This window comes from Vespa velutina, chromosome 17, assembly GCF_912470025.1.
Source record: "Vespa velutina chromosome 17, iVesVel2.1, whole genome shotgun sequence".
In the NCBI taxonomy this organism is placed as follows: Eukaryota; Metazoa; Arthropoda; class Insecta; order Hymenoptera; family Vespidae; genus Vespa; species Vespa velutina.
This window is the reverse complement of record NC_062204.1, coordinates 3,040,861-3,056,533: the sequence shown is the minus strand read 5'-3', so window position 1 is coordinate 3,056,533 and position 15,673 is coordinate 3,040,861. Positions and strand designations below refer to the sequence as shown.

The 15,673-nt window shown below is 34.0% G+C and overlaps 2 protein-coding genes across 4 annotated transcripts in view; both read left to right on the top strand.

The window, feature by feature from the left end:
- Positions 1 to 285: 285 nt before the first annotated feature.
- On the top strand, positions 286 to 8,948 carry LOC124955082 (myotubularin-related protein 13). Its single transcript, XM_047508983.1, has 24 exons — positions 286 to 886; positions 959 to 1,044; positions 1,107 to 1,394; positions 1,462 to 1,681; positions 1,791 to 2,032; positions 2,110 to 2,415; positions 2,491 to 2,668; positions 2,745 to 2,949; positions 3,053 to 3,910; positions 3,989 to 4,226; positions 4,317 to 4,512; positions 4,594 to 4,903; positions 4,995 to 5,188; positions 5,286 to 5,684; positions 5,759 to 5,975; positions 6,061 to 6,262; positions 6,401 to 6,546; positions 6,625 to 7,470; positions 7,533 to 7,680; positions 7,809 to 7,954; positions 8,030 to 8,256; positions 8,338 to 8,544; positions 8,633 to 8,715; positions 8,784 to 8,948. Exons 1-24 carry the CDS (start codon positions 787 to 789, stop codon positions 8,874 to 8,876), a joined length of 6,135 nt encoding a protein of 2,044 aa, XP_047364939.1. The 5' UTR covers positions 286 to 786; the 3' UTR covers positions 8,877 to 8,948.
- Positions 8,949 to 15,644: 6,696 nt separating this feature from the next.
- The window catches only part of LOC124955158 (calmodulin), an 8,445-nt gene continuing 8,416 nt past the window's right edge, over positions 15,645 to 15,673 (top strand). The window contains exon 1 of one of the 3 annotated variants that reach the window (XM_047509148.1): positions 15,645 to 15,673. This exon is cut by the window's right edge and continues 477 nt beyond it. The gene's annotated coding sequence lies outside the window, so the exon portion shown is untranslated. The other 2 variants (XM_047509147.1, XM_047509146.1) reach the window with 2 other exon arrangements.

Below are 15,673 nucleotides of genomic sequence, written 5' to 3'. Positions count from 1 at the left end.
CATATATTCTTACTTTATATATTAGTAACAAATAAAAAATTTATAACTATTAGTAATTATAATGTGGTACCCATAATACAAATAAAAATAGATAATCATTCTTGAAACGTTTACTATTTTTTATACTTAACGCTTATTGGTAGATATATTTTAAATAGATTTAAAATCCACCAATCACGAAGTAAATTTTTTTAAGAAGAAAATGAAAGATATAAGAGAAGAAAGGAAGCATAAAAAATGAAAAAGCAAGTAGAGATTTGACAGAAACGTTCCTTCTTCCTTGTATATATGATTTTGGTGCGTTCAACATTCATACGCGGTTCAACAAACACTCAATGTGGCGCTTGAGTTTGGAAGGTTATGGATTAATACTTCGGGGTGTGGCATCATATCGTGATTTATAAACCGAATAAAATATAATGTGCGTGTAACGTTGAATAAAATATTTATTCGTTCATGGGATATCTAAGAAGTTGTCTTTAGTTAGTATATTTCGCGCGTTTTTGTGAAAATTCAATGGACATTGAACTTACTCTGCTCAAACGTAAATCATTTTTTGAATAATTTTTTAATAATAAAATCATATATTATAGACCATCAAAGGAACAATTTTTTACTAACATTCGAAGAAAACATCATGAATAGTGAAGTGTCTGTGTCATGTTTGTGGAACTTCTTGTTTTGATATATTTCCAAATGAAAAGTTGTTACTTGTTGTTAAGATATATTGATTGCTATTAAAAAGGATATAGTCCATGAAATCACGTGTATTAAACACTACGTGGGATGTTGGGTCCTATCACCCCCACTCAATCCCACGAATATACCGAAATGTCTCGTCTAGCCGACTACTTTGTAGTAGTGGGCTATGATCACGAGAAAGAAAGTAAGATATCGTTATATGCCTATATTTAATATTATAAGAAAGAATACAATAATAACGTTAATAATATTATAGGGGGTGGTATTAGTAGTGGGATCATTATACAAAGATTTCCAGAAAAAGATTGGTCTGATACACCATTTATTGAGGGTATAGAATGGGTAAGACTTATTATTTATGGGTTTCTTTAGTGGTCTACAACTAATGGTTATTCATTTCATAGTTTTGTCAACCTCAAGGATGGGCTTTATCAACAGAAAGACAAGAACCACGCTTTTTTGTATCGATATTAACAGATATCGATGCAAATCGTCATTATTGCGCTTGTATGTGTTTCAATGAGACAGTCTCTATAATGCCAAGTAAACCTGTAGATGAAGAAGAAGAACCTGTTGATAATGATAGCCGTTCTTTGGTTAGATCAATGCCCTCTATTGCACATCATAGCATTATGTATGCTCCTAAATGTCTGGTGCTGGTTTCCAGATTAGATTATATTGAAACTTTTAGGGTATGTAAAATGTCAAACATCAACAGAGAGTTGATCTAAAAAATGACAAAAAATATTTTTTTCTTAGAACTGTCTTGGCATTATTTACACAGTATATGTAGAAAATCTTGGAATACCATTAGAGACATTAGTGGGAAATATATTAGGATGTATACAAGTACCACCTGCAGGAGGACCTCAAGTACGATTTAGTATTGGAGCAAGTGATCGTCAGGCTCTTCAACCACCCATTAGTCCTTCACTTCCAATAACTCATACTAGTGTAAATCTTTTATTTCAACAATTAGGTAAGAAGAAGCTAGTAATTGTTCTGTATATATATATATATATGTCTATAAGTGTGATTGAATATTTTTTATTTTAAATATTTATAACATTTTTTTCTTAATTGAATAGGTATTCGCAATGTACTAGTGTTATTTTGTGCAGTTATGACAGAGCATAAGATACTCTTTCACTCTGCAAGCTATTCTAGATTAACTGAAGGATGTCGTGCTCTAACTGCATTGATGTATCCATTTAGATACACACATGTTTACATTCCTCTTTTACCTGCGGCTCTAGTCGAAGTACTCAGTACACCCACGCCATTTATAATGGGAGTACATAGTTCACTCAAGCACGAGGTTGCAGAACTTGTAAGAAAAACTTTCGTTAATTTAAAAATAATATTTATTTAATATTATCTATGGAAATACATAATTCTTTTGAACAGATGGATGTGATAGTGGCCGACTTAGATGGTGGATCTATAATGGTTCCTGATGGAGTATCACTTTCTTTGCTCCCAGAACCTCTTCTTTCACAAACACAAGATGCATTATCTCTTGTTTTACAACCAGAACTAGCATGTGCAGATTATGCATTTCCTCCTCTTGCTACAAGAGCCCCACATCCTCCAATGTTAGATAAAGAATTAAGAGCAGTTTTTATGAGAACTTTTGCTCAATTGCTACAAGGTTATCGTAGTTGTCTTACATTAATACGAATTCATCCAAAACCAGTTATTACTTTTCACAAGGTAATTATTATCATACATTTCTTTCTTATTCTATATTTGTGTATATTATAATTTCATTTATATTTATATTTTTAGGCTGCTTTCTTAGGAGAACGTGGTTTAACAGATTGTGACTTCACAACGAGGGTTTTAGATTGTATGTTTTTTACATCTTTTATTGCAGAAAGAGGTCCACCATGGAGACCTTGTGATGTATGGGATGAATTATACAGCAGTTTAAGTGATCAGTTAAAACAGGAAGCACAAGATCATAGTCAGTATTAATAAGTTCTTAATTCGATAAATATTACATTTATTCTAAACATTAAGATTTTGTTTTTATATTCAAGGACTTGTTTTAACACACATTCAAGAACTTGCACAACAATTATATACGAATGAAAATCCTAATCCTCAACCATATGTACAAAAGATCTTAAAGCCACCAGAAGGAGCCTTTGCAAGAATTCATCAACCTCTTTTACCTCGTGTCAATCCAGAGCAAGTACAAGCAATTATAGATGAAGGTCTTGCCAAAAACAATTTAAATGTTAGGTTGGTATATTTTTTTATTTTATAATCTATAATTTTATATTATTTTATACTATTATATATCATTTTATACTATTAATACATAATTTGTCTTTATATCATTTAGATTAACATCATTAAGACCAATTCAACCACGTATTGTACCTATAGGGCCACATATTTCATTTGTTCATGATACTAGACACTTGGTGAGCAATTCAGCACGCAGATTAGAAGTGTTGCGTAATTGTATAAATTGTATATTCGAAAATAAAATATCAGACGCTCGTAAAACTTTCCCAGCAGTTTTAAGAGCTTTAAAAAGCAAAGCTGCTCGATTAGCTCTTTGTATGGAATTATCTCAGCATGTCGTTGGTAATAAAGCCATGCTAGAACACCAACAATTTGATTTAGTAGTGCGTTTAATGAATTGTGCATTACAAGATGATTCCTCAATGGATGAACATGGTGTAGCTGCTGCTCTTCTTCCTCTTGCAACGGCATTTTGTAGGAAACTTTGTACAGGTGTTATACAATTTGCATACACTTGTATTCAAGAACATCCTGTGTGGCAAAATCAGCAATTTTGGGAAGATGCTTTCTATCTGGATGTACAAAAAGATATAAAACGTTTATATCTACCTGGTGATAATTCTCCGCCAAGACTTGCAAATGATAGCATTTTAAATCCTATCAGTCCAAGAGAAAATAAGGAATTTCCATTTCGTGATCGTTATTCCATATATCAAACTCAGGAACCCTCAGCTTTAGAAATTGCTGCTGAACAAATGAGAATTTGGCCAACTATTGATCCAGAAAAACAAAAAGAACTTATAGCAAGCGAAGAAAGTACTATGTATAGTCAAACCATTCATTATGCCAACAGAATGGTATACTTACTAGTTCCTCTGGATATTGGTGCAAAAACTCATCGTCAAGATAATGTTTATGATGATGAAAGAGCTAGTAACAGTATTACAAACAGGTACATTTTTATATATGTATATTCATTTTTTTTTTTTTTTCCTATCTATAAGTAATAAATTTTTTGTTGGAAAAAAAGTGTGGCAAGTGATAGTGGTGATGCAGAATCTGGATTCGAGGAAACTGATCCTGGTGAAACTGGTAGTGTTGTTATACGCATGGTTTCACGATTTGTAGACCGTGTTTGTACTGAAGGAGGTGTTAGCGCTGAACATGTAAGGTGTCTTCATCAAATGGTTCCTGGTGTTGTTCATATGCATATTGAAACTCTTGAGGCTGTACATAGGGAAAGCAAGAGATTACCACCAATACAGAAGGTATGATATATGTTTATAAAAATAATTAAGATAAAAAAGAAATCAAATATAAAAATTTCTTTTTTTTTTCTTTTTTAATCTTTTTTACAGCCTAAAATCTTAACACCCAATATGTTACCTGGTGAGGAAGTCATAATGGATGGTTTGCGCGTATATCTTCTACCAGATGGTAGAGAAGAAAGTTCTGCAGGTCTTCCCAAAATACCACCATTGTTGCCAGCAGAAGGAGCTATTTTCCTTACTAATTATAGAATAGTATTCAAGGGAATACCCTGTGACCCATTTGGTAATTATATTTATTTTATTCTTGTTACAATTATATACAAATTAGTTTACAATTACTCATTTTTATTGATATTTTTAATAGCTTGTGAGCAACTAGTAGTTCGAGCTTTTCCTGTTACATCGTTAACTAAGGAAAAGCGTGTTGCTGTACAGCACTTGGCACATTTAGATCAGTGTCTTCAAGAAGGACTACAATTACGTTCGTGTACATTTCAATTAATAAAACTGGCATTCGACGAAGAAGTAACGCCAGAAAACATAGAGACATTGAGAAAATTAGTTCACAAAGCACGTTATCCGCCACATATATTTCATCATTTCGCATTTAATGGTCAAGCATTAGTTACACAAACTGCCCATCATAAAGGAAAGGAAAAAAATGCTACACTGAAGTAAGTATAACAGATAATCAGAACTAATTGTTCTTATTATTTTTTTTTTTTTGTGTTTTTTTCCTCTCTCATATTCATGCTTATTTTACAGAGGTTTTGCCAAAAAGACCCTTTTGAAGACAGCAAGAAAGGCTGGCTTTAAACCAAAACAATCATCCAAAAGGCAAAAATACGTTTTGCCAAACATGAATTTAATGACCAATAATAAATACATGACATTACCTGGACGAATGAGTTTACCAGTCACTGATAACAATGACTTAAGTCATGATGATGATCTCAGCAGTAAGTTTTGTTAGAATTAATTAGCAGTTACTTTTGAAGTAATTTTGAATACTTGTTAAATTACTTCTATTTAATATGAAATATTTAATATCTGCAGTTGATGATTATGAAATACCAGGAATTGTAAGTCAGCCTCCAACCGATGCAAAGACTTTGGAACGTCTTTCTGAACGCAGTTATGTCAAAGATTGGTATCGATTGGGTCTATATGCTAATGGGCCATATAGTAATCGACGAAACGAGCCTTTTAGATTGTCTTCTGTGAATTGTGCATATATGATCTGCAGAAGTTATCCCGCTCTTCTCATAGTTCCTACATCTGTATCGGATGAAAGTATTCGAAGGTTTTGTCGACTTTATCGACATAGTAGAGTTCCAGTTATTACTTGGAGGCATCCAAGAACGAAGGCACTTCTTGTTAGAGGTGCAGGTTATCATGGTAAAGGTGTCATGGGTATGTTAAAGGCTCATCCAACTTCAGCTGCTAATTTAAAAGGTATAATTCAATTAACTAAAAATTATAGATCAAATTAAATATATTTATTTTAAATAAGTATGTTATAATTATAGCAACTTCATCTGAAACAACGTCTTCCTTGGAACAAGAAAAATATCTTATGGCTCTTGTAGCTGCTACTCCATTATCTGTATTGCGTCAAGGTTCAGCATGGGGCATGTCTGATTCCTCTCTCAGCATAGATTCATTATTATTAGCTGCAGAGGATCGTAATGCCACTCCTGAACAAACTAGACGAAATCCATTCAATAAAGCTATAGGTACATTAGGGTATGTTCTTCTTTATAATAATACTATTATATATTATTTATATAGAAAATAATAATATAGCTTATCTTTATCTTAATAACTTAAGATCATCAGGTGGTAAAGGAGCAAAAAATTTTGGACGCTGGGGCTCACTTAAAGATAAAAGACATAATTCTCAAGCTTCATTAACTTCTGTTCATCAACGTGGTACAGTGAGACATTCTGCTGATTCAGATAGTGGAACAGAATGTGTTCATACTTTTCAACGTGCGGCTCTATATATTCTTGGAGAAAAATCTCACATGAAGGTAATTAAATAAAGAGAAAAAAACATTGCTAATTAATTAGAGTTTTATGTTGATACAACTAAATATTTTTCTGTTTTTTATTTTCTTTTTTTTTCTTTTCTTTTTTTTTTCTTTTTTTTTTTTCTTTTTTGCTAAAAGGGTGTTAAAACAGAATCAACTCCTAAAACTGATTTTATACCAGTAGAATATTTTGATGTAAGGCATACTAAAGCTGCATTTAAAAAACTTATGCGAGCATGTGTTCCAAGTTCTCCAAATGTTGAACCTGATCAAAGTTTCTACAAGTAAGTCCATTGTCCTAAATATTCGATTTAGAAAATATTTATGTATATTTTTTATTGATAAATAACTTTTTTCTCTAGATTAATTGAAAGTTCAGAATGGTTACAACAATTACAAAATTTAATGCAATTATCTGGAGCCGTAATCGATCTGATGGATGTACAAGGTTCATCAGTTGGAGTTTGTTTAGAAGATGGTTGGGATACAACAGCAACCGTTTGTTCTGTTGCTCAAGTTTGTCTTGATCCACACTATAGAACTATTGACGGTTTTCGAACTTTGATCGAAAAGGAATGGCTTGGTTTTGGTCATAGATTTGGCCATAGGAGTAATCTTGCTGCAAATTCACAAACAACAAATTTCACTCCCACTTTTCTTCAATTCCTTGATATAATACATCAAATTCAAAAGCAATTTCCATTGGCATTTGAATTTAATGATTATTATCTTAGATTTTTGGCATATCATTCAGTATCTTGTCGATTCCGCACATTTTTGTTAGATTGTGAATTTGATAGAGTGGAGTGTGGTATTGCTGCTGTTGAAGATAAGAGAGGTTCATTGACGAGCCATCATAAAGGTGTAGATACAGGTAGCGACGATGAAACAATATATCCTGGTGGTAGATTAGTTGGAACGAGTACTGGTTGTAATTTAGGCCAGAGTATATTTGACTATATCGAAAGACAACATGCAAGATGTCCTTTATTTTATAATTTTATGTATTCGCCAAATACTGAACATTACGTTTTGAGACCTGTTTCACATTTACCAAATCTTGATATTTGGCAATATTATTTAGAAGAAGAATTAGCCCATGGTCCAGCTTATGATTTAGAAGTATTGCAACAAGATTCTCAACAAGAGGAAGAAGCAGAAGCTGCTGATGGTATTGTGAAGAGTAATCGAAAAGTAGTCACACAAGGGTAAATATTTAAACAAAATTTAAACATTCATATTTATCTAACATATTTTGTATATATTTTAGTTATGATGGAGTTAGTGCTATGGTACCTGATCAATTTGCACATCTTTTGGAAGAAATTCATAAATTAGAAACTGAATTAGGACATTTACCCCAGAAATGGAAAGTCCTTTGGGATAAACTTGAATTACCTAATACAGATTCATTAGCTGTATGTATTACAGGAGATAGATCTTTTAAAATTGTTATTATTATAAATATTTCCGTTTATATATATTTGTGTTTTTATTTTTTTTTTTTTTTTTTTTTTATTTTTTTTTTTTATTTTTTTTTTTTTAGCGACACGCATCATTTAGTACAGCGCTTGTAAGATATCATGGTAGATTAATACATAAGCGTTCTACTTTCGAACTTTTATTAAGGGGGAAATTAGCTGGTGGAAATACAGCTGGAAACGAAGGTTCTGTTTATGCACATCCACATAGGTAATTATACAAGCAGATTTTATTCAACGAGTTAAAATATTTTACAATTTTTTATCCTAACATTCTTTTTCAAAGGTTTGACAGATTAGATTCAGCTACTCCAACTCATTGTGATGCATGCTCCGGTGTGTTATGGGGACCCGTAAAAGCTGGTTTGCGATGCGTTGATTGCGGTCACGTTTGTCACGATAAGTGTGCAGATGCAGTGCCAAAAAATTGCACAAAATACAAAGCAGTAACTGATAATCTACAGACTCATACTCTTACACGAAGCGGTGGAGATAATGGAAGTGTTAATTCAAGTAAGATCATTTTCTTGAATTACAATAATTTATTTAAATATATACTTCATAAAATATCATAATATGTGTTTATATTAACAGGTGTAACTACAATACAAACATCTTCGCAACAATATTATGAACAATTCTCTAGTAACGTTGCAGAAAATAGAACTCATGAAGGATATCTTTACAAGCGAGGTGCTTTATTGAAAGGTTGGAAGCAAAGGTGGTTCGTATTAGATTCTATCAAGCATCAATTAAGGTATTACGATGCAATGGAAGATTCTCATTGCAAAGGATACATAGGTATGTTATATTTATATAAAAATTATAATAAAATTTATGGACGATTAATAAATTTTATTGAATTTATGCAAATATATTAATATTACAGATTTGGCAGAAGTTGTGTCTGTTACTCCAGCTGCACCAATGCCAGGGCCGCCAAAGAAAACAGATGACAAATCATTTTTTGATGTAAAACATACAAATAACATTCTTCTTATATATTACATGATATCTTAAATGTTTCTTCATATTTTTAGCTCCGTACAAATCGAAGGACATACAATTTTTGTGCTGGTGACGCAGCAACTGCACAAGAATGGATTGAGAAGGTCCAAGCATGTTTACAGTAGCACCTCAGCTTGATCATTATTTTAATTTAAATCGTGCAAGTGACTGATAGAATAATACAAGTTATACTTTTGTTATATAATCTTGTATAGTCCAAATACACACACATACACACACACACATACACACATACATATATATATATATATATCATAGACTGCGATAATTTTGTTTTAAGTTTTTAAAACTGTGGAAATTGTTAGAAAGAAAGCAGGTCTCATAAAATTAATAGTGTCGCACTCACATTATTGTCGTAGATTCAATATGTGAATGTAGAGTGTACATTGTGATTATGCTATTATATTAAGTTAAAATGATTTCAGCTGGAAGAGGAGAGATCGCTATATTTGCTTTGTCAAACGTTAACATCTTTTTTACCTTGTTTATATTTACGTTAAAAAGTATAAATGAAAATCATAAATATATGTAAATGTCAAAATGTTAGGTTAAACTCTGTATATATTTATATATATATAGTTACATATACTATATATATATATATATCTCTCTCTTGATGTAATATTAATGTACCGTTATTACTACATTATTGTTATTACTCGACAGCCCTAATCTTTACTTTTTAAAACACTGAATCATACAACCATTTTATTTCAATCCATAAATCAATACCGACTGAAATGTTTATTTAATAAGAATTTTTTTTTTTTTTTTTTTTTTTTTTTTTCTTTAATTCCTCCTCTAGAGCTAAATTGACAATATTTTTAATTTATCCTTTTTATGAAAAAATAATAATCATAGTGTATTTTTTTTTTTAATATCAACAAACAACAGGTATTCTATGTGAACCACCTAGGTTGTCAGTATTGAGATATGTCTACATTGAAACAAGTCAATGACAATGTCCTAAATATGTCTATGCTCAATTTATTCAATGATGCGTCAAACCCAGGGATGCTGCAGGTACACATTAGTTCATGCACCGCAAGGTACATGAACTAATCATCTAAGATATATAATAAATAAAATGTAAAATGTGGTGAAGAAATTTTACAAATTTTTGATTAAAAAATCGTATGAACATTTTATATCGAAGGATATAAAATATAAATTTTACATCGAAATTTTATATAAAATATAAATTATTTTATATTCTATTATACATACCTTCGATGTATTTACATGTAAGAAGGGAAACAAGAAAGGACACAATCGTACCATCATCTAAATAGCGCTATATATTGCGCACTTTAATACTAAAAGTAAGGCACTAGGAGAATACGGGCCAAGGTCTCCAATACGATAGTTCAGCGGAAGGTGCGTATTTCCAATATAGAGTGCACTACAGTATATCGCGACAATTTATCTATAATGATAATTATATTTTTTTGCACTGTTCACGTATTCGATAATTAAACTACAAAATTAGTTATACATAATTAAATACGTTAATATTATTTAATTGATCGTTAATTAAATAACTTCATGGTGTAAGATATTTGAAGGAATTCAATGAGATATTCAATTTGAATCATTCCTCGCGTTATATAAAAAGGATTAGATAGAATTTGATTAATTTGATTTTACCGGGTTCCTACCTGAAAAAATAATTGAAAATAATTACGTTAGAACGATAATGATATATATATGTATGTATGTATGTATGTATGTATGTATGTATATATGTAATGTATGTATATATAATCTTTACTTGGCCCTTTTTTCTTGGGTCGCATGCTTTGACAGAATTCTTTGCGTCGATAATGCAGCGAACCCCTATCGATTGGATCCCTCCCACCCTATTCCATCCCACCCCACTCCACACCCCATCGCGCTTAGGGAGTATCTTAGCGTGACAGTTTCGCAAGATGAACGTCATCTCCTCGTACTTCATGCATTATCCAAATTATCAAATAGCTTACGTATTATTTCGAGATAGAAAAAAAACAAAAAAAAAACAAAAAAGAACAAAAAAACTGGTGATACAAACTCCGTAAAAATACATATGCCCATTTTTTTCTATTGAATTTCTTAGTTTTTTCTTAGGATATATACGTATACATATGCATGTTAGTTATTTATTTCTTATATGGATATGATCGATAGAAAAGGACGAGAATGCAGGTGTGTCTTCTTTCGTACGACGACGCATCATCATCGTCTTTGTTTTTTTTTTTGTTGTTATTGTTATTATTTTTTTTTTTTTTCTTTTTTTTTTCTTACTATTCTCTTAACGTTTTATGATTAATATGTCTCTATATTGAACGAACATATTAAATGTATTTGCAATTTTTATAATGGAAATTTGAATAATGGAATTGTTCCGCTTCGGTAAAATAACGATTGCGTAAGTATACGTAATACACAATGCCAATTGAAAAAAAAATCAAGATAAGAAAAAAAAAATGAAAAGGAAAAGAAAAGAACCGTGTATTTTCAATAATAAATATTTCTTTTTCTTTTTTTATTAAAAAAATAATGTACATACAATTCTGTTGAAATTTTTCTTAAAGAAAAAAAAGATCTTAATAGAATATCAAAAAGAAAATCCTACAAAGGTTATATATATATATATCTAAATGTAATTTCGTAAGATCTTTAACATAACCCCTCGCAAAAAAAATCCATCAATTTTTTAAATATATATATATATATACGTATATGTACTCATTCATAGATGTAATATATATCAATTGCAAAAGTAACGACGAAAATAACATACATATATCTCTAAAAATAATAGAAAGAGAAAAAAAGTATTAATTTATCCATAGTAAACACAATGCCTGTACATAGTCTCACGTTACACGATTATTGCGTCGTTCTTGTTACATCACAATATTGTTACGCGTAATGATACGTTTCTCAAAAGGAGAAATATAAATATTGTCGAATCTATGAACGACGGTAGTGGGTGGGTTGGTCTCTCAATGACAGAAGGAAGACCGTTAAAGAGAAAAAGAATCCGTCAATTTTAATGATGAAAAAAAAAATAGAGCAAATAAGAACCCGTTGAGAATAATCATTAAAGAAATGTTCTGATGCATTCATCAATCGGTTGCATCAGTTGATGCATCAGTTAATTAATCAGTCAGTCAATTTGGCATTTTGTTCTTTCCCCCTCTCTCTCTCTCTTTCTCATTCACATGTGCTGCTACTCCCTACTTCTTCCTCAATGTTCTCTCTCTCTCTCTTTCTCTCTCTCTCTCTTTTATCCCCACCACTTTGTCATGCTTTGTTTCTTTCTCGCTCCGACTGTCCTGCCCTTCCTCATAACCTCCCTCTTCTTTTCGCATACCCTTCGCTCCTCCGGTGCACTCATTCCGTTTCTTTCTAAAGCGATTATGAATCCAACTCTTTCTGTTCCTTTCTAAAGCGATTATGAATCCAACTATCCTACTCTATCGCGTGCCGCATTGCGCGTCTATTCCTGCGCACGCTCAATGCAGGGGGAAGAGAGATAGGCATCGAAACTTTTTGAAAACTTTTCTTCTAAAGGCAAAGCCAATTCTTCCTTCCTTCCGCAACCGCAAGTGATATTTAGTACGAAGATTACTCCTCTCTGTTTACATTTTATGTAAATTTTCTCCCCACCCCCCTCATCCACACCCCCACCCCCGATTGATTTTTGCCGTTTAATACACACGCGTCATATATGGATATACATAGGATATGACATACATATATCATATAATAGGACGACGCAACCCGCCTCACAGCAGCAGACGTCGAGGAATATAAAGAAAACTCTCGTCCAATTAGATTGAACGTGTGTTATATGTACGTGTGTGTTCCGCATCGCTCTTAGCGCATTATACACCTGTATATATGTATCTATATCTGTATGTATGTATGTATATATATATATATATATGTATACTGCAGAGCTTACGACAATGCGTAAAATACGAAGCAGCAAAGACGACCATCCTCCTCCTTCTCTTGTCTTCTTCCTCTTCTTCTTTACTTCCCCTACTTTTTAACCTCCTAAGTAACCTCACCTCTCTAACCCCCTTCCTCGTTCGTCCCCACGCCCTACCTTTTAACCTCACCCTTTCTTTTTTCTTTCTTCTTTCTTACTCGAAATCACATACCGAAGAAAGCCATACCGAGACCGGCTTTTCATGTAGCACGTCAAATTTTCTGATCTCGTTACAACGTCAGAGAGAGAGAGAGAGAGAGAGAGAGAGAGAGAGAGAGAGAGAGAAAGAGAGAGAGAGAGAGAAGAAGAGTATCATCGACTGTAGTTTTTTCTTTTTTTATTTTTTTTTTCTTGCCGTATGGTTTCTGACGTGTGACACAGTTTTTCTAAAAACCTCCGTTCCCTTCCTCCCTCAAGTCGATCGATCCAAAGAAGAAAAACAGTCCCGATTTTTGTCTCTCGTGTTCAAGTACATCGACTCGTCGACTCGATAAATAAACATAGAATGATCGTTATTAAGAAGGGACGTGGATACATATACGCGAAAGGTTATAAAATACATACATATATTGTAAGAGACGAAAGAGAGAGAGAGAGAGAGAGAGAGAGAGAGAGAATTTATCGATCATGTTTAAAAGGTTGTCGCACTGCACGCAAACTGAAAGTAAGCTGAAGCTCCCACTCTCTCTCTCTCTCTCTCTCTCTCTCTCTCTCTCTCTCTCTCTCTGTTTCTCTCTTTCTAAGGGTACGATAGATAGATTTTTTTGCAAACGTTTTGGGTCAAGTACGGTATTAGTAGCTACGAATAGAAACCCGAATTGTGATTAATCGTTCGATGGGGGGAAGGGACAGAAGCACGTATGTATGTATCTTTAAATAAAATAATCGCCCCTTGACTCTTTCTCTCTCTCTCTTTCTCTCTCTTTAGTGCAGGCCAATCTCCTTTTTCAATTTATATCTTCCTTCCTTCCTTCCTTCCTCTCCAGCCTACCTTCTAGTTTGCTTACTTGCGTACTACGAGTTGTAGGATACTGCATACCGTCTCGAGTTTCGAAAGTACACGCCTTAGGTGTAAATTATGCCGAAGCACTTAGGGGTAGATAATAGCATCTCTCAGGTTTTATTCCCCGCGTGCACGGAAGACACTTTCCCGCTAACGAACGATTCCTTATCTCTCTCCTGATGGAATTCACGGAATTCCTTGGGATTTTCCCACGATCGTATTTGAGACTAATTTTTTCTTTCTTTCTTCTTTTTTTTTTATTATTATTAATTTCTTTTCCTTATTTATTATAACGCAACCGACAAATTGGAGCTTGTATATTGGAGAAGGTCTAATAATATACAATTGCAAAGGATGGAAAGAGACTTTGAGGGAGAGAGGGAGCAATAGCGCGTTGAGAAAGACAGTTGAGAGGACAAGGGAGGGAGAAAAGAGATAGATAGATAGATAGACAGAGATAGATAGAGAGAGGGAGAGAGAAAGAGAGAGAGAGAGAGAGAAAAAAAAGAAAGAGAAGGGCGAGTGATAGTATTGCAGATGTTACGACGATTCCCCTTTGCTTTTTCATTCAACGCCGCGTAGATGGCATTCGTCAAAACATCGATTAGTTTTTGTTACCATATCGTCGGATAAAAATTAGAAGATCGAAGGAAAGATAGCAAGAAGGAGGAAGAGGAGGAAAAAGAGGTGGCGGATGAGGAGAAAAGAGGGGGGAGGGAGCGTGCACGGAGCAAGTAATCGATATAGAAGCATCTAGACCTCTCAAAGTCTTATTTTACTTGACGACGAAACAACGAAAAAACGATATTACTACGCCTAACGATTTGAATGTAGGATCTACTTTCGCAATGGACGTTTAACCGGTGACCGATTTGAATTTGTTAATAACTGAATGCTTTACTGAAAGAAATAAAGATCGCATAAGAAAAGAGAGTCTAAGCTTTCTTTAGTTGGGAACGCTCGAAAGATCGTACAATATATCGGCAATAATATCAACTCATGGGTCTTCGAAATCAAAGAGTTATCTCGATTGTATCGAAGAAAAGTCGAGGAGATAGATAAGAGAGCGTACTATCTTAGGTATAGGCTGAGAAGGGATGATAGGGGAAATCCGATTATCGGAAGGAGATCAGGGATCGAGGGAGAATGCAAGGGAAGGGTGTATATAGCCTAAAGGGAAGGAAAATTAGCTTTGGGCGGTCCAGAATCAGAAAGGAGATAAAAGGGGAAGTGCAAGTGGGAAGGAAGTACGAAAGAAACAGGTAAGAATAGATATGCAGGAAGCCGGCTTTGACCAGGTGGCCGACGATATTAACGATGCTGATAATGAAAATGATGATGATGATAATGATAATGATAATAATGATGATGATGATGATGATGATGATGATGATGATGATGATGATGATGATGATGACGACGACGACGACGACGATGGCGATGATAATGACGACGATGATGATGATGATGATGATAATAATAATGATGATGTTAACGATGACGACGACAACGACGACAGTGATGACGATGACAAGGAAGAGAACGACGAAACGACGGCGAGGACGACGACGACGGAGGCGGCGGCAACTGCGGCGATGATAGCGGTGGCGGTGGCGGTGGCGGCGGTACACCGCGCGCGGCTGCCTGACGCATTGCAGGTGCGCGCTGGCCAATCACAGGGCCGTTTAGTTCGCCCGGACTTGTCCTGTAAACACGGGACCGCACCCACCCCGCATGCGAAACGTCTTCGCAAGTCCAAGCGAGGAAGCCCTCGTTGCGGGGCACGACGTGGAGCCTGCGTACGTTTCCTTCTCGAAGCGCGTCGAAGGGACGCACGTACGACGTTCTTTTCGTACGTAGGAAGTCCTTAGTGGTCCTAGTTCTCGCGCGCGTAGCAAACGGCGCGCTCGTGAGTG

Excerpts from the sequence above, each read along its gene's own strand:
- LOC124955082 (XM_047508983.1), top strand. The coding sequence starts at position 787 with ATGTTGGGTCCTATCACCCCCACTCAATCCCACGAATATACCGAAATG. Across the intron at positions 2,950-3,052 it reads AAAAACAATTTAAATGTTAG|ATTAACATCATTAAGACCAA; the intron begins GTTGGTATATTT and ends TATATCATTTAG. Across the intron at positions 6,547-6,624 it reads CCTGATCAAAGTTTCTACAA|ATTAATTGAAAGTTCAGAAT; the intron begins GTAAGTCCATTG and ends TTTTTTCTCTAG.